The sequence below is a fragment of the Molossus molossus genome, unplaced genomic scaffold, assembly GCF_014108415.1.
Source record: "Molossus molossus isolate mMolMol1 unplaced genomic scaffold, mMolMol1.p scaffold_m16_p_12, whole genome shotgun sequence".
In the NCBI taxonomy this organism is placed as follows: domain Eukaryota; kingdom Metazoa; phylum Chordata; class Mammalia; order Chiroptera; family Molossidae; genus Molossus; species Molossus molossus.
This window is the reverse complement of record NW_023425347.1, coordinates 53,846,321-53,864,685: the sequence shown is the minus strand read 5'-3', so window position 1 is coordinate 53,864,685 and position 18,365 is coordinate 53,846,321. Positions and strand designations below refer to the sequence as shown.

The 18,365-nt window shown below is 39.4% G+C and overlaps 1 protein-coding gene across 5 annotated transcripts in view; it reads left to right on the top strand.

Annotated features, from left to right (window-relative positions):
* The window catches only part of PDE4B (phosphodiesterase 4B), a 430,432-nt gene that overhangs the window by 400,498 nt on the left and 11,569 nt on the right, over positions 1–18,365 (top strand). For 4 of the 5 annotated variants that reach the window (XM_036257549.1, XM_036257550.1, XM_036257551.1 and 1 more), the window contains 2 exons: positions 12,258–12,351; positions 17,923–18,101. In XM_036257549.1, the coding sequence (XP_036113442.1) occupies positions 12,258–12,351; positions 17,923–18,101 (273 nt within the window). Of the gene's footprint in view, positions 1–10,879; positions 11,630–12,257; positions 12,352–17,922; positions 18,102–18,365 lie in introns of those variants that run through there. The other variant, XM_036257553.1, reaches the window with a different exon arrangement.

The window sequence follows — 18,365 nt, the reverse complement described above, 5'->3', positions numbered from 1 at the left end:
GGTTAATTATTTTATTCATATTAAAAAAGAAATATTGCCCAGCCAGTGTGGTTCGATTCCTGGTCAGGGCACATGCCTGGGTTGCAGGCTCAATCCTCAGTAGGGGGCTTGCAGGAGGCAGCTGATGTTTCTATATCTCTCTCCCTTCCTCTCTCTCTAAAAAAAATCAATAAAAACATATTTTTTAAAGTATTTTTTAGCATTTTCAAGAAAATTAATTCATGGGCTATGCTTAGACCATCCAGTAATGATATGCATTTCTAGTATATTTTTGCCTGTCCATTTGATAGGGACCTTCTGATGGGTCTCTAATGAAATGGACTCCAACTCTTGCTCTAAATATCCCCCTCATAGCCCAGGAGGGTCCATTTAACTGGCCAGAATACTACCCATCTATTAAGGTGAAAGGGCATAGTGCCTTCCTATCTCAGCTCCAATCCATTGAGATTGCTACTGCTGACTCCAATCTGCAATTGAGTCAGAATGATTTAGATACACCTGCATTTACTGATGCAATGGGTATGTTTTTCTTGGCCAGGTCCAATACATTATTTGTGTTCTTCACAGGGTAAGTAAGCTGCCACTGACATTTTTTTCTGCTATATTTTAACACACACAAGACCTGATTGCACAAAATGTATTTGCATATTTCTTACCCAATGCATGGAAGTTTCTGATAATATCTCATCAAGATTTACCAGTATATTCTTTAAACATTTTTAATTGGTATAGTTTAATTTCAGATAATTTATTTTATTTTGATTGTAGTACTTTAAATGGTCTTTTACAAATATCCTTCTTTTATATGTTTAAAGTATTAAGATAAGACCATTGTCTAATGCTGTATTATATTTCTGGCACCCTAAAATTTTCAAACAGAGAAAGATTATATTTTGCTTTTCAAAAAAAGACCCTTCGGGGCCCTAAGTAAATCCTAAAATAGGACAACCTTACGAAAAAATAAGCAAACAAAAGCATAAAATCCTGAACAGTAATAGATTCTCTTTCTTTTTTTAAAGAGAGATATATTGGGTTAAAATTGGTAAAATGTGAGGATTTTTTTTCATAAAGGTAATAAAGAAAGGAGGTATTATTAAAGAATAATTAAAAAGAGATTTTTCTTTCTTTCTTCTTTTTAAATATGTTTTTATTGATTTCGGAGAGAGGAAGTGAGTGGGAGAGAGAAATAGAAACATCAGTGAGAAATATCAGTTGGCTGCCTCCTACATACCCCCTACTGGGGACTGAGCCAAACCCAGGGATGTGCCCTGATCAGGAATGGGACCAGTGACCGCCTGGCACATGGGACGATACTCAATCAACTGAGCCACACCGGCCACACAGATTTTTCTTTTTTGATCACTGCTTTTCAACTCTAGCCATGGGATCCAGAGCCACATTTACCCAAGAACTTTGATTCTGCCTGAGGGAACATTCTTTATGGAGCAATGCAGGGATGTGTAAGGCCCATTTCTTTACTTAAAGCTTGTTGCTCTCAAAGCTTCTTGTGGTGCCAGAATAGAGCAGTAAAGAAAGGGCCTATCGCTTTAAGTGTATACAAGTTTGTTATTTTCGTGCTGCCAGATGCAAGGTAACATGTAAAGAAACACATCTGAAGAGCCCTTTCCTATTTACATAGGCTTTCACCTGTTATTTCATGTGACTATTTCATATGATGCTCACCTTGAGGAAAGTATGATATCCTCATTTTCAGTATGAAATCAGGAGGCAAGAGAGATAATTATATTTGTCCAAACTCTTCAGCTGCTAAATGGAGATGCTTAGAATCAAATCTTATTCTCTTTGCTCCAAAGGCAAATGATTGGAAAATTAAAGGTAAATTCACAGGGTAATTTATTACATTCTTATATGACTTGCTAACACAACATATAATCAGGGAGCTTGAAAGCTAGAGCTCCTCCAAGGCTCCTTCTTATTTTCCAGACCTCAGTTTAGATGATATCTCTTCTCTAATTATTCTAACTCAGTAGCTTGTTTGTTTTACAGTTTGCTCTCACAGTTTATAGTTTCTGGGTTTTGTTGTAAAACTTAGGTTTTACTCCCTTAGACCGTAAGTTTACTGGGGACATGAATTGTGTTTACTTTGTTCACTCTTATAGTTACAGCATTTAGAATAGCTCTAGGCACCTGGTAGGCATTCCAGTAAATACCTGTTGGATCAATTGCACGAGGCTCACAAACTTAACCTAATTTGTCCAGGACCAGCTATGTTGTTAGTGGCAAATCCAATAGAACCCAGGAATCCTGTTTCCTATTATACTGCACCATGTTACATGAAGGTTCTTTCCAAGACTAACTCCAGTTTTTCTAATGGTTAGGTTGAACGAGAACCGCCACACACACACACACACACACACTTGCTTCACAGTGACTCTTGAAAGCAGTGAAATCTTGCTCACTGAGTCTTCTCCCAAATTCCAGGTCAGATAACAGAGAACAAAGTTGACAGGGACAGTGCTCTTTTCACGTGAGCAGAACTGTGAAGCACATTTTTGTTGTTGTTTGGTTTGGCAATAGGGTATTCAGCTTACCTTTCTCTTGAAAAGTCTGCATCCTTTGGACAAGCATCTAAGCCCTTCAGAGATTGGCAATAGCTACTGCACACTCAGCTGGAAAGTATATTTATGAACACGTGTCTGAAACTCAGCCACACTCCATATCCTCCATAACTGTTGTGTCTGGAAAAAACAGCTTAGTCATTCTGCCATTGTTTGGTTATATTTTTCATTCCTGACATATTGCTGATACTCCTCTCATCCCTACCCCAACCACATGTTTAATTACTTTAGATGTGTTACTGGATAGATCTCAACTTTGGAAATCTGAGCAAAATACATACTTGGAGCAATTATCCTTATGTCAGGCAAATTATGGCCACTCATGGCCTTTAGTTAATACATAAAGAGTTCTAAAGTCTCTAAATTTGAGGAAATTAACAAAGTCATGGAGTCATCAATAGACAGAGTTAGCAACAGCTGGAAATCTCCAAATAGACTTTTTTATATATATATATATAATGACATGGCTTCAATACAAGGCCATTTTGAGTTATGGTTTCACTTGATGGGCTTGATCTATCTTTCTGGCAGTTCTGGTTTACACTCCTTACACTGGTGAATAATCAAACTGTCAACCAATGAGCCAGAACGACTGAGTCACTCCTGTGTCATGTAATCTATATGATACAGTACTGCATCACACCTGCAGCAGCATATTGTGGGAATTCTGTAGTTAATTATACAAGCTGTTGTCAACAATGAGAAGGAAAGAGTTTAGGTGCCACAGAACTAACCGATGCCTCCACCCAAATGCAAACCCAAGTGAAGAAGGCACCATGAGCTCATATTCTTTTAAAATTCAGAAGGGAAACTCAGCTTCAAGTACAGATCTGTGGAATTCACTACAGTTCCTACAATGATCTCAAACACCTTGCCAAACACTTTATGTATATTATTTCTAACCTCTTATTTTCAAGATGGAAAAAGTTAATCTTCAGCAACTGAACAACTTGACGAGTTTCTCAGACTAAGTTACAGCACAGGATTTTATTCTCAGACTCTGTTGGATGCTCAGTTGATCCTATATAATGCAGAATGTTGTCTGGTCTGCTCTTAGGGTCTTCTTAATACTGTTAGACCCTCCTAGTAAGGTCAGCCTGTAACCAGAACCCCCTCTGCATCATGTATAACCTATGCGTCATACTCTGAAACTTCTTTTATAAGCCTTCCACAAATCCAACAAACCTATACATCTTGGAGTGCATTGTTGTACAAAACATCCATCTATCTCTTCTAAATTGTGGTAGCTAATTACAAAAAAAAACAAAATGCAAAAAACGACAATTATTTTTTTTGAATGATAGAATTGCTTAAGACTACTGTTTTTATCCTTTATGGTTTAAAATTATTTTCAAGTCTCCAACCTGTGACAGAGCCTTCTCAATTTGAAAGTGTGTATTCTAGCGTAGGGATTACCAAAATAACATAAGAGATAACGTTGGCTTTTAGGGAAGAAAAGGATATGTCTGTGTAGCCCAGGATTTTCCCTTATTTATTCGATGGTCCCTAGAGTTGATCTTGAGGATTTCCAGACCAGGGGGCTGTCCCAGCCCTGGGAAACTACTAATCCAGAAGCAATGATTTCCATGACAGGTTTTGAAGCATCCCATTATCTTTTATCTCAGAGGTATGTGAAAATTCCTAGATGAAATCAATATAATTAATATTTAACACAATACATGCCACATGACGTGTTTAAAGGGGTAAAGTAGTCATCTCAAAATACGCTATGGTAGATATTTGTGGCTGCAATAAAGTATTGGAAATGATAATAAAGCAATACTTACTGCAGGATTTCAAACAATCAAGGAGATCTTACTGGAATCTGTTCTTAAAGAGAATCATGACCAATACTTATGGGGTTATGAAAGGAAATGCAGTGCTTGGGGGGTGATTTCCCCTGTTCTGCATCATTGATGTTATGTCAGATAAGAAGGTCCCGAAGCACAGGTCTTGTTTTTCCCCAGTCAGGAGAGGACACTAAACAGGATAGTCTGTGGGTCTGATCCATGGTAAGAGTTCTAATTTTTAAAATATCGTAAGTTGTAGAACTTCTGGCTGTGAAATTGTTCAAATGACCTTAGCCATCTGCTTTGGAACCATGTTAACATCCCATGGCCTTAGAACTGGCTTTGGAAGTTTGAGGTTAAATTTTAGCCGTTATGCACAGAAAAAGTTGTAGAACATGTAAATAGAAAAATAAAGGAATAACTAAATAGTATACCTTCATTCCTTGATTTTTCTCAGTTGCTGCAATACTTTTGTCATCTGTTGAAAAAAGGCCTCTCCTGTATTTAATTATCAGACCAGCACCCCAGATCTGCCAAAATGCCTTCGTATTGTTTGTTTGTTTATCTCTATTAGCCCGATTAAAAGGGAGGAGTCAAGGACATAAAATAAAATTGTGAATCTCCAGTAACAGTTGCAGGTCTTATTTATTATATTTCTTGTTGAAGTTTTAAATGATCTAAAAATATGGAGCACCTCTAAACCTGACACATTATGAGTACATGATTGAAATCAAATCTATGGGATATTTGGAATATGTAATATATGGGGTATACTAAAAAGAAACATTTGTGGCTTATTTAAATTTAACTGGATATCCTGAATTTTTATTTACTAAATCTCACTACCCTACATATGTGTGTATGTGTGTGTGTAGTTAAAATTACATAGTGAGAGCCCTGGCCGGTTTGGCTCAGCGGTTAGAGCGTCGGCCTGCGGTCCGGAGAGACCCGGGTTCGGTTCCCGCTAAGGGCACGTACTTCGGTTGCAGTTTGTCCCCGGCCCTGGTTGGTCGTGCGGGTGGCAGCCACTCGATGTGTCCCTTCACGTCGATGTTTCTCTCTCTCCCTTCCTCTCTCTCCCTCCCATTCTTTCTGTACAAAAAATGGAAAAATATCCTCGGGTGAGGATAAAAAAAAAATAAAAATAAAAAAAAAATTACATAGTGAGAATATAAGTCTTTGAATATACATAGTTATAGTATCTTTTGTCTATTTAATTGTGTCACTGCAACAACTTTTGGAGATAGGGCAATGTTAGGTCTGAGACATTTCTCTAAACACACTTATAGGAATTACTTTGAGTCTAGGGACGATCAATTTTTTAGTGTCCCAATAATGTGTGCCATATTTCCTCTTAGTTTTCAGAAATTCCAAGAAAAATGGGCATCAGCAAAGAAGATAGGTAGGAAGAAATATCTAATAATTTTGAGGGCTATTTGAGATCTAGTCTGAAGCTCTAGAGCAGTTGTACTCAAAGTTGTATATAAACTCCTTTGATATTTTTTTTCAGTTCTCTGTATGAAAGCCCTCGTGGTTTGTCCCTACTTTGACTTTTAAAATGTCACTTGAGCAGATACTTGTCCTCTAACCAGCAAGTGGAACTTACTCTATTTTAGCCTCATCATAACGCCAATTTTTGTTGCAGAATTATGGTAGAGATGTTGTGCTTGTTTTTCATTAGATACTTATTTATTATGGATTACCATCTCCCTGGGCATTAAGAGAATCACTCAATTCTAATATATTTAGATGAGTTTCTTTATTATTTGGAACATGGACAGTGAGAAGGACCTGACTGTATTTCCTGGGGTACCAGAGGTTTACTCCAGATAATAACACAGTAGAACTTGTTTGCTAGGGTGGCCCATCATGGAACTATAGTCTCTAGCAAAGTAGATGCTCATGGACAATGGCATGTTATTCCTTTCTTAACCTTGTTGCAAACTCACTCCTTTCCATTTCATTTGCCTCTCAAATAAGACAAACATTTCATTAAGGAAACTGGACATTAAGTTGCAAACAGTTGATAGAGTTTATAGGAAAAGACATAAAGGAGACAAGGGATGAGATGCACCTTGTGAGACAATCTAAAATGTTAAGAATTGTGGAAATTGTGAGTTTGATAAAGGACTTTAGAGAAACTGTACTCTATCCCTATTTTACTTCTTTAAATCAGATTTTGCAAAGAAAAGTGTAGATGTTTAGGAATTAGAGTCTTTCATTTCTTTGGGTCCTCGTTCATCCCCCCCCCCCCATGTAAATGTAGGGAAATGGAAGCAGCAACTTTTGTTTTTAAATTAGAAGAAACCTCAGAAACTAACTGTTTTATAACTAAAGAAACTGAGCCCACAGCTAAATAATACTGAGCCCCAAGAAGTTCATTCACCTGACCCAGGATCACACATCTGGTTAATGCCAGAACCAAGCCAGAAACAAGCTGTCCTTCCCTTTCTCACTGAACGCTGCCACCGCAGCTCCCGCTTCCTCCTGCTACCACCAGGATCTGCGATCTCGGGAGGGATTCTCAGCCCCTTCACTTTCCTGCAGCCCGGGAATTCTTATTAAGTTATGACTAACAACGTGTAAAATATGAGTCAAAATTTAGTCCCTAACAAAGTCATTGTGACTTTAATGACTTGGGCAGTTGTTTCACACTGCAAAAACAGGAAGACCCCACACAATAAGGCGCCTGTCTCGCAGATGGGCTCCTGCGTAGACGGCCACCCACAAGGGTAACTCCTGGGGCTGCCTTCCTCTCTCTTTGGTAACTTTTTTCCTTCGCACGATTTTCACCTACCGCTTTCATTGTGAGGTTATCAAGGAGAGGAAAGTGCTTGCTTTATCTAGTCTTTGATAGGCAGAAGGATATATGTAATCAATCCTAAGTGATTTCCAAGTGATCCCCTGACAAGCCCAGATTAGTCTTAAAAGTAGCTTTTTTGTGTGCCCCTTAGATTATTACTCTCCTGGATTTTTTTTTAACTCTCTGGAACATAAAAACATCAAGATTTAGGACTAGCATGAATCTCTGATCATTCTAGTCCACCCCTCCACTGTGATTAATTTAACTAAGGACTCATTACTAGGAGAGTTCCTAGCTGGCCTGTGGAACATTCAACAAAGCTCAAACCAGTCGTCTGATGAGAAATACAGAAAACGATGAAGGGCACCATCACTTCAGAAGAATCTGCCTCAGAAAAAAATAATCTTTGTATGTAGCAATGAAGCTAAAGAAAAACTGAAGCCATAAACCAAATGTTTAATCACCTGTAATTGAGTTTCAGCTTTTGCTATTCTAGATATTTTAAATAACTTCCCACTATGAAGGGTAACCTACTTAAAAAAAATTCACATGATTTTATAGAGAAGACATTTTCTAGGCAAACAATATTAAATCACTTATGTAGACAATATCTTTTTCTCTTTTCAAAAAATAACTGCAATTTCTCCAGTGCTCACGCATCTGGGATCAGCTGTAAGGTTAAGGAAGCAGTGGAGGAATTTGTGTGACTAAGGGTTCATTCACAAAGCTGGCTTGTCTGTGTTGAAAAGGGGCTTTGGCCGTTTCCTCCGGGGATGTTCTTTCTAGGTAAACCCTAACAGGGCTTTCGTGTGAAAGCAGATTCTTAACTGAAAAAGAGAATCTGTGTGCTTTAGGTAGTAGAAACACATTTATCTTTGCCACCATGTGCTGTCTGTGGCTTTCTCTACGGCACTGGACAAAGTAATGATGGCCATTCCCTTTCCGTTTTATAGCTCCTTGGGACTCTCTCTCTCTCTCTCTCTCTCTCTCTCTCTCTGGAGCTATTTTACCTTTCTTTCTAGACTGAATACTCAGCTTGATAAGAGAGCAGGGAAACTCTGAGAGTCTTAAAATACAAAACTCTGGGAGGATGATAAATACTTGTCTTCTTTTGTTGATAACTTAGTCCTACGGACTGAAGCGTTTCTGATTTGGGTTGTTTTTCTCAGTAGCGTTGAAAGAGGTTTGTTTTCTGGGAAATACTGGTTGCTGGTAACTGACGTGTCCAGACTGTAGGAGGCGGCCACAGCATTTATCACAGTCATGGCCGGTTCCGGCTGAGAGGCTGAGACCCCACAATCATGCCTCCCTCTCACTGTGTGTAAGGGGTGAAGTGACTGCCCAGGACTGTCATCGAGAGCTGAGGATGAGCGGCTGCATTGGTCCGGCATGTTGTAGCTGCCTCTAGCTCAACAGAAGCAACTCTCATATGGGAGTCAGACACCGAAAACCCAACTAAGATGAGCTCCCCAGCTGTGTCCTCAGCCTTAACCACAAACACAATTCAGATCTATTCCACTCCTTGATGTGTCTCTTCTCCCAGGCCAGCACTAATCACACTAATTGGACTCTACGTTACTGGAATGTAAAAGGTCCCCCCTGTCTGCTCCTCGAAGTCTGTGTCTGCTTCCTCCTTGTGTGCAGAGCACAACATAAGTGGGCCCTTCATAAATGCTTTTTGATGAGAGCAGTGATTGCCTTAGTCAGTGTGGTTGGGCCCTCCCTTACGGAGGAGGAAAACCAACGGCTGTTGCTAAGCGACATTTAAAGGACTGGGTCGGTTTCTGACACTGAGTGACCGCCACTTGCGTACTTCATTATGTGTGTTTTACGGTTGCCTTAAGATGACTTTGTTTTTTGGCGACATTTCCATGCCTCCAGCAAAAGGCTCATAGAACTATTTTAGGCATGAGAAGAAGGGAGTGGTATTCATCTGTTAACTGCGACAGGAGTACTGGCCCCTCTGAAGGCTATGCAGGAAAGGTGAGGAGTTTGGTTCCTTCTCAGCCCTGTAACTGAGAGTCACTTCCCTGCTCCCACATTGGCACCGATTGATAAGGTATGCCAACAGGGTCCTGTGACCATGGGAGGTGATAGAAAGAAAGGAGAAAAGTCTTCCCTTTCCTAGTCTTTTATGATTGAATTTCTACCTGCTCCTGTATTCTGAGCTCAGGGCCCAATACAGCTAATAAAGAACCTGCCCTTCTCTCTCCAGACTCCTAATGGTTGTGGTTAACTACCATGCTCTGATGTATCTGGCTATTTCTGCAAGGATGGAAGCTCATTGAAAGCATTAAAAGGTTTTCCTTTTTCACTGCTGTATCTTCAGTGCTTTCTTTGCCGGCACATTTCAGGAGTTTAATAAATATTTAGCAAATACATGATAAAATGATATGATTTAAATAGAACAAACCTGATTGACTCCAAAATCTTTCTGCATATTTCAGAGAGACCAAAGGAACCAAAATGAGGATGATTCTTTGCCTGTTACGTTTGGTTAAGTCTAGTGCAGAGGCTTAGTTAAAAGAAATCATCTGTCTCTCTGCATTTCCATAAGATATTTTTACAATGTTCCAAGTAAAGTTTGCTTCTTTGCCAACGTTCAGCTGATCAGTCAGAGCATAGAAACCCGTCTTTCCCCAGCTTCTACGTCTTCAGTGTAAGTGCCTGGCTCTTGAGAACTGAAAATGAGATGCCATTCAGACCTGAGCAGTTACGTCTTAAAAACCAAATAACATGGAACTTATGCGATTCGCCTGGAATTCAAAATGGCATAAAAGTTCAGTGAGTAAAACACAGTAGCTGAGGTGATTGACTCAGAGATCCTGGTTACTGTTACTGACATACTGTATCGTGGGGAAACGTAGTAGGCAGGGTTACCCAGAGAGGATGACTGTGCCTCTTTGAGACAGTGCGAAGCGCAGCAGGCCAGCGGGCACCAATACTGGCTTCACCTCAAAAGGCCTGGTCTCCTGGGCACAGCCAGTGGCCTGATGGGGCTTTGATGCTTGAAGTGAAGCCATTGCAGCGCAGGATGCGCATTTGAAAGGGGAATGCCTCACAGGAAAGACAGCCAATTGTGTGTGTTGGGGGGGCGGCTGTTGCCATGGTGTTTTGCTACTCCTTTACTATGCTGTACCTGAACTTCTGGGAGCCCTGGAGTGGAGTAACAGAGAAGGGAGCAGGCAGGGAGTGGGGTGGCCCAGGGTAGGGAATCCCACTGCGGTAGGACTGTAGTCTTAGCGTCCTCTGCCTGTTCTCTAACACTGACAATGAGGGGCGGGGAAGCGCCTGCAGGAAAGGAATGACTTTCTCAACATGCCTGAGCTTGCTAAAATTAAATAAAAATAAATTTAACTCCTAAATATTTCTAACGTGAATTAGAAGATATAACACTAAAATACCCCCCCAAAAAAGCATAGTCATTCATAACCCAAAATAGTTCTGCATGCATGCAGCAAACAGTATCTTGTATTTCTAAACACACTCCTAGATCCAAAGGTTAAATGTGTTTAATTTGTGGAATGCCATCTAATATGTACATTAACGAGCTGGTGGAGTGCAGAAAATTGCCTTCTGCATATGAAGTACTTTTAAAATGTAACCATTCTTTCCCATTTGTGTCCTTGTAGAAGGCTAAATGCATTGGCACACTGTTGGTGAGCAAAAAAAAAAAAAAAAATCCTCCAAAAATAATTTTTAAAATATATGTTTGTATACGAAAAGCCTCATCTGTAAACAGCCATAGTTTTAATCCTTTTCTCTCTCTCTTTTTAAAAAATGTTCAGAAAGCAAATTAATCAAACGCACCATCACTGTGAAACCGTTGGGGTGGCTGAGCTCCGTGCGGAGGCTGCTGCAGAGGATTGCTCTCTGCAGAGGAGAGAGGGTTAAGAACACCTAGTTGAAATGGGGGAGGGTACTGACTTCAGATTTACTTAAATATTCATGGAGCTTCCTCCATTTTAATCTTCTCCTTTTTAAAAGATGGCTGTGTTACCCAATCTGGCAACCCCTCAGGAAAGAAGAATTGCTCCTTCCTTGCAGAGTTCAGCTGAGCAGGGCTAAGCTGGGGTGGAAACCCCTTCGGCCACTAGGACTATTCATAATTCATAAGTGCTGCACACTAGCCAGCTGAATCCATCTGGACAGGCTCTTGTTCCTTCTGCAATTCCTGACTTCATTACTCCCTCTGCCAGAAAAGAAGCAGAGAGCAAGACTTCTTGCAAGAATGGAGTGCGGAGATGGGCTTTGTTTGGATTAGGAAATGCCTTAAGTGGTGGAGGCTTTGTCTCTTCTAAGTTTTTATTATTTTACCACTGAATGTGCAAGGCTTTCCCGATTGCTCTCTCAGAACTGTGAATTCTTTCAAAGGGATCTGTGGATTGAGGCAAGGAGAACATTCCAAAATGCCTGAGGCAAACTATTTGTTATCTGTATCTTGGGGTTACATCAAGGTGGGTTCATTCAATTCTGTTCTGTCTTTGATAGAATTTGAAACATTCGTATCTGCATGTTTTCTGTGAAGTAGAAAACATCTGTAATGATTTAATCTGTGTTGTCACTTAGCCCAGTGAGGCTGCTTATTATGAAATAAGGGCATGTTATATTACATTGTATTAAAATAGGCCGTCTTTTCATCTTATTTGTTTTGTGCAACGCTATTTTTAAAGGATACTTTCCCCCTCTTTGTTTTCCCTTAAACTTTTTATATACTGTCCCTTCTCACTATACAGGTTATTAACTCAAATTATATTTTGGAGCTAATTTCCAATAAGTGTATTTTAAAATAGTCTTAAATTTTCAAGTGAAATTATCTTGACTTCTATGTTTGCATCTTCCAAAGAAATCAGATGTTAACTCTAAGAAGTCTTAAGAAAATCTCATTTTCCTAAGGTGACATTGGAATAATTTACTATTAAAGGGGTATTGTATTTCATAGAAACAATACCATTTATCTAATGGTCTCTGCTCATCCAAACTCTTGATTTTTAAACAGAAAAGTTGTAAACATGTAAAGTGATAATTTGTTTTTGTTTTTTGTGTTTTTTTGGTGGTTAATGCATTTTTGTTCTTCACACACAGTTCAAAAGGATGCTGAACCGGGAGCTGACACACCTCTCAGAAATGAGCCGATCAGGGAACCAGGTGTCTGAATACATTTCAAATACTTTCTTAGGTAAGATATTAACTGGAAACCTCTTTCATAACAGATTTTTTTCAGTAGTAATCTCTGCAAACCATCAGGAATATCCCTATGTGAGTTTTAAATGAGGTAGAGTACTAGAAAAACAAATCCATTTACAATAAGAACTAAGGACAGGCTTTAAAGGAAAAAAATGAGCAGGAAGATGTTGTAAAAAAAAAAAAAAAAAAGAATAAAAAGATCCATCAAAGACAGAAGTTATGATAGGCTAAGTGTATTTCTATAGAGCTTGGATCACCCCTTATCTACCCACCCATTTCATTCCTGCCAAGACTTCTGAGGAGGTGGGAGTGGGGATTTCAATCACCCAACCTCCCAGGACAGCTCCATTGGCTCCTCTTATTCTTTAAATCCTCCCAACATCTGAGCTTTGAGGAAAGGTTTCCTCTCAGGTGGTTTGTAAGAGATGTGGTTGGTGAATAACCATGCTAATTTGGCCCATGAGGGTAGACTTTGGAAACAGCTCGAATATTGCTTTGCTAAGTTATTTCTTAAAGATGAATGGGAGGAAAAGAATCTTCATATCTGAAGGATTTGACCCCTGCAAGCAGCTTCAGGAACTTCCCAATCTGATGCTTTAGCTATCATGCTCTGTAGTCACATTGCTAGTATTCAACACATGACACGGAAAAGGTTTATATCAGTGATTCCCTAACTACTTCAAACATCCTGTTTGATTACTAGGGATTCCTGATCTTATGTTTAAAGCCACAATATTGTATAATGAACTTATTTGGGCTATTTTTCTTTAATGAGGCCAGTAGAATCAGTAAATCTGTACTTCAAAGTGAATGGGTAGCATTTAGATTCTGATTCTGTGGACTTTCAGTTACCCCTGACATGCTTACTTCCTGAACTCCACTTTCCAGGGAAATGACCCATTCTTACAGCTGAACATCACACTGCCCTTCTTTGGGGCACATCATTAAATCAATGAGCATTTGCCTTGATGCTTTATGGAAACACATTTTTCTTCTGCGTTTATTTAAAGCAATCAATCATGTTTGTCCAATACTAAAGCAGTTCCTGCTACCAGCAGATCAATCTTAGACCAGCCTAGTGCAAAACTCAGGGAATTTCTGCAGCCAATGGGCACCTGATGATTAACAAGTACCCTTCCAGCTGTTTCCAGTGTGTGGGCGTCTGCAGTAGCTAGCTGGTCTTCCCCAGCTGCAGCTGTGCCAGGCCTTTGTCAGAGAACAAAGGGGAAGAATTTTTCAAACATCTGAACTCCAAGATGTATCTAGAATCTAATTGAACAGAAAGCATTGTAGACTGATTCTTTTATTCTCCAGTATTCCCCCTTTATTCCATTGAAGCCAGGCATCTTCCCTTGTCCATTTCAGAGGTACTCCATTCTGTGCAACCCCCAATAATTTTTTATAAGCTGGGGACTGTTTGGGGGGCATTTTACAGATTGATGACTGTGGGAGAGTAGAATACAATCAATCAGGGCAAAAATTCATTTTTGTTTTCATAAACTTTGCATTTAAAATACCAGGGCTCTTCTGTCTTAGAAAAGATGCTCATGACTAAAGGAAAATGGAAAAGGAACGCCGCATGATGTCCCTGAGCCCCTCATCATCCCCGCCTGACCTAAGCAGTCCTCTTCACTGTCATTTCTTTCATTACCCACTTGCCAAGGACAAGCATATTTTAGAATGCTAATTAATTTCTTTTGGTCATCAAAGACTATCAAGTGAGAAAGCTGATAAGATAATAAAAATGAATCCTCAGTCTCAACATTTGGTTGAGAGCAGGCAAATGTCAGCTCTCTGTCAAACATTCCATTTGCTTATTAGGCATATCTCTTGAAGAACACCAATCATTTGGCTTCTTATTATTTCAAAAATTAAATGCTCAAGAACACATCGTTGAGGAAGGTGGTTAGGATCTCAGTTCTTACACTCAGCATGAGGAGACTGGTGTGTGTGAGAGCGTGTGGGGGTGTGTGGGTGTGCATGCACAAGGTTGGCCCGATCAAACAGACTGGACAGACAGATTAAAATGTTAAATGTTCTTGGGAAAATATAGGGAGGAAAAAAAAAAACCACCATATAAACGTAGGTGCATCAGTTGCCCCATCTGTAAAATGGGAGCATTGGAGCAGATGACATGCCAGAGCCCTTCCAACTCTAACGTTCTATGACTCTTACAAAGATGGAGTTTATCAGTCTTGCAAAACATACCTGGAAACCTGAATTCTCTGTAATAGACTGTAGACTTGCAATTTAACAATCTTAAAAAGCAAACAAACAAAGCTTGTTTCCAAACTGAAATACAGGACATGGAGCTCTTAGTCCTATCTTGTGAGCATAGTGAATCGTCCTGGAGGATCTGCAAGGAACTTGAATGGCCTTATAATCCAATTCCCTCATTTTACAGTTGTGGAAACTGAGGCCTGGAAGGGCAAAGTAATTCAACCATGATTACTTGGCTGGTATGTTCTTGAGTCAGAACTAAAACTTGGCTCTCTTGACTCCTAGACTTAAATATCCTGTCACTTCTTTAACTAGGAAAGAAGTGATAGGAACTCAGAACATATAGAAGAAAATCACATTTAAGTAATAATCATATTCTTTTGGAGAAAGATCTTCAGGAAATGGGATTGTTGGACCTGAAATTAAAATGTTTACTAACAATTTTTAGTAATATAAAAAGATCTCGTTAGAGTGTAGTAACCATCTCAGTGAGCACAAAATGAGAAGGTCTTAGCAATTTAAGTTACACTTGAAGAGCAATATCTCAATAAGAGTCATGGAATGTTAAAATGTGTCATCAGAGGGAGGCAATTCCTTACTCCGGGCACCTGTGAAATTTGTGTTACATTTCATCTGTAGGGTGGTGTCCAGATAATTCAAAAGGTAGGCAAGAGACCATTTACCAGTACAGGCACTTCTTGATGCTATTATATCAACATGGATCCAGGTTGCTGGTATAAAGAAATAAAGCAGGACCTACAGAGAGGGAGCATAGACAAAGCAAGATACTTAGATGTGGTCTTACAATTTAGTTAATATTGTTAAAAACAGAGGAAAACCATCCTTTTAAATCTCCTACACACTGTCTCAAAAACTAAAACACAGAATTTTCAAGATACAAGGGAAAGAACTTAGGAACTTTGCACCTCAAATGCTATGATCTGGCAAGAAAGGCACCTCAAATTATGCCATTGGCAGAATTTTTGACATGACTGGTTTTTTGCATCTGTTTTGTGAGTTTGTTTTATGTGGGTCCTCTGTTTCCCCACTGTAATCTGACCGTTCTGTAAATGTGAATTCACTAAATGTCTATTGTGATCTTTTCAGTCTGTGTGGCAGCTTATTTCCACATTGTGCTGGCTAAGCATTTAACAGAGGAAATTCAGAATAGGAAAAAGCATTTAACAGAGGAAATTTAGAATAGGGAAACCTATCAGTTGTTCCAATGCCCTCATAGGGAAACACCCATTAATGTCAAATTGGCACTATGTGAATAATGGCTTTCTTCTTTATTGTAATGTTCCAGACACAGACACAGTAGTGGTTCCACTCAATTACTCACTCCTGCAGCGGATCTTTAATTAAGCCAAGGGGGAAGCTGCTAGTTCCACTCAAGGTTCTTATGTCCACAGGGAGAGTCCAACAGCCTAACCAGACCTGAAGAAAGGTGAAGAACCGTGGTCAAGAAAGACATGGGCCATTGTGACCTTTCATTTTAGCAAATGTAGTCATTATTAGGAGTGAAGTGACAGAGAAAAAAGTAATTTCAAAAGTAACATAATATGTCATTTCTAATGCCAGAGATTGTGAGACCAGAAAGAGAATTTTTTACAGGAACCTCAAGGCCTGGGTTCTATGCTATTAAATCACTGTATCTGGAACACAGTAATTGGAAAATAAATATCTGTTGAATAAATTGCCCTTTGAGCTTAGGCAAGTTGCTGACTTCATCTGAAAAGTGAGAGTGTGGTATTATTACTGGTTCCCAAACCTGGCACTGACCATCAGAGTCCCTTGGGAAGCTTTTAAAAAGCACTGATTCAGTAGGACGGGGTGGGGCTCATAAATCTGTATTTTTTGAAAGTTTCCTGAGTGCTTCTGATGCTGAACCAGGTTGGAAACCCCTAAACTCATTGAAATGACCACTAAAATTCCTCCATAAGCAAAAGTCACAGTATGGCTGATGAGTCTAGGAGCTTGTGGGCACCTAGAGATGTTAGTGAAGCCGGGAAGAGAGAACACCCTTGCTCCAGCCTATAGCCAGCTGTGGAGGCGTACATGACAGCTGCTCTGTCTTCCTGTGCTTGCTTTGCTTTGCTTTGATGAGTTGTCCCCGGCCCTGTGAGCAGGCAGAGGTCTCTGGGGAGAACATGTGACCATGCCGTCATCTGCGGGAGTTGAAAGCAAATAGCCTAGATCCCAGCATGCCAACTGGAAACATGTCTGTTCTCAAATGGAGAAGTTGTATTTGTACTTATTTACACTGTAACAAGCAGAGATAAATGTAGGCACTTTCGAAAGCTGCATTAACTCTTTCAGTCACAAGTGCCATTTAGTTCGATGAAATAGCTATTAAGCTACGTGATAAATGATCGCCTCGGTGCTCTTCCAGGTGTCCCTGTGGCCTGAAAGAGTTAATGCGTTTTTCAGAAGTATTCAGGATACATCCCCCTGTGAAGGGAAATGGGATATTTGATTGCTGATATTTTTAATAACATGATATAGAAAAAAGTGCTTATATGAGCAAATAGACATGTTTTATTTTTTTTTCAGTAATTCTAGCGCAACTATTACCTTGTTGTAGCAGAATTTTTTAAAAGATGAAATGAGACGATACATATTAAATAAGCATAAATATTTTAATACATGTAACACCTGTTACAAATGAGGGGCATTGTTTAATATAATTTTTTAATAGAATTAGTAGACACAGGCATGAAGTAAAGTTGAAATTATAGTCTTCCTCTAAACCTCAGGTGGTAATAAGCCAAGGCTTTAAAGTAATTATTTGAAGATTATAAACAAATTATTTCTCTAACATATATTCTGCTTACCTAAACTAAAATTACAAGTTATTTCCAGCTAAAGTTATGTGAATTTATTAAACTAAAAAATTAATACACATATAATAAAATGAGCAGAACATAGAGCCTGTTTTTGGTAACCTGGTCTGGGTTGCATGAAAGTTTTCTATTACACAAATATTTAAGTTATTAACTTAAAAATCTACATGTGAATAAATATTGATGCCCCGCCTTAAAAATATACAAGAGTAATTTTCCTAAATTACACAGCAAACAGAAGACTTGAGATTGAGTCCTACCTCTGCCACTTCTTAGACAAATTATTGAGCTCCTCTGGGCCTCAGCTTATTCAGCAACAAAATGAAGCAACATGTTTTTCCCACCTACCTCACAGAATTGTCCTGAAGATCAAGTGAGATAATGCATGATGGTTTTTTATAAGATGCAAAGTTCATTGACAATGCTTAGAAGTTGTTTTGCGTATTGCAGTGGGTTCTCATTGACACCCATGGACTGAAAAACATATCCCTTTGTTGCAGATAAGCAGAACGATGTGGAGATTCCATCTCCCACCCAGAAAGACAGAGAGAAAAAGAAAAAGCAACAGCTCATGACACAGATAAGCGGAGTGAAGAAACTGATGCACAGTTCAAGCTTAAACAATACAAGCATCTCGCGCTTTGGAGTCAACACGGAAAATGAAGATCATCTGGCCAAGGTGGGTATGCACTGTGGGGGTATGCAGCTGTCTGCTGCACAGCAGGCCGACGCCTGTAACTGCCTGCTAGGAAACAGGAGTGATCGCTTTGGCTTTATTATTAAATTGTATGATAAAGGGGCTGACGGGCACCTAATAAAAGACCCCTTTTTTATACCAAAGGGCCATTTTTTTCACCCTAAATTGGATTCATAAATGGATATTTTCTCATGAATGAGAATCCTATGGAAGGCATACTGAAAGAACCCAAGGGGAGGCCAGTGG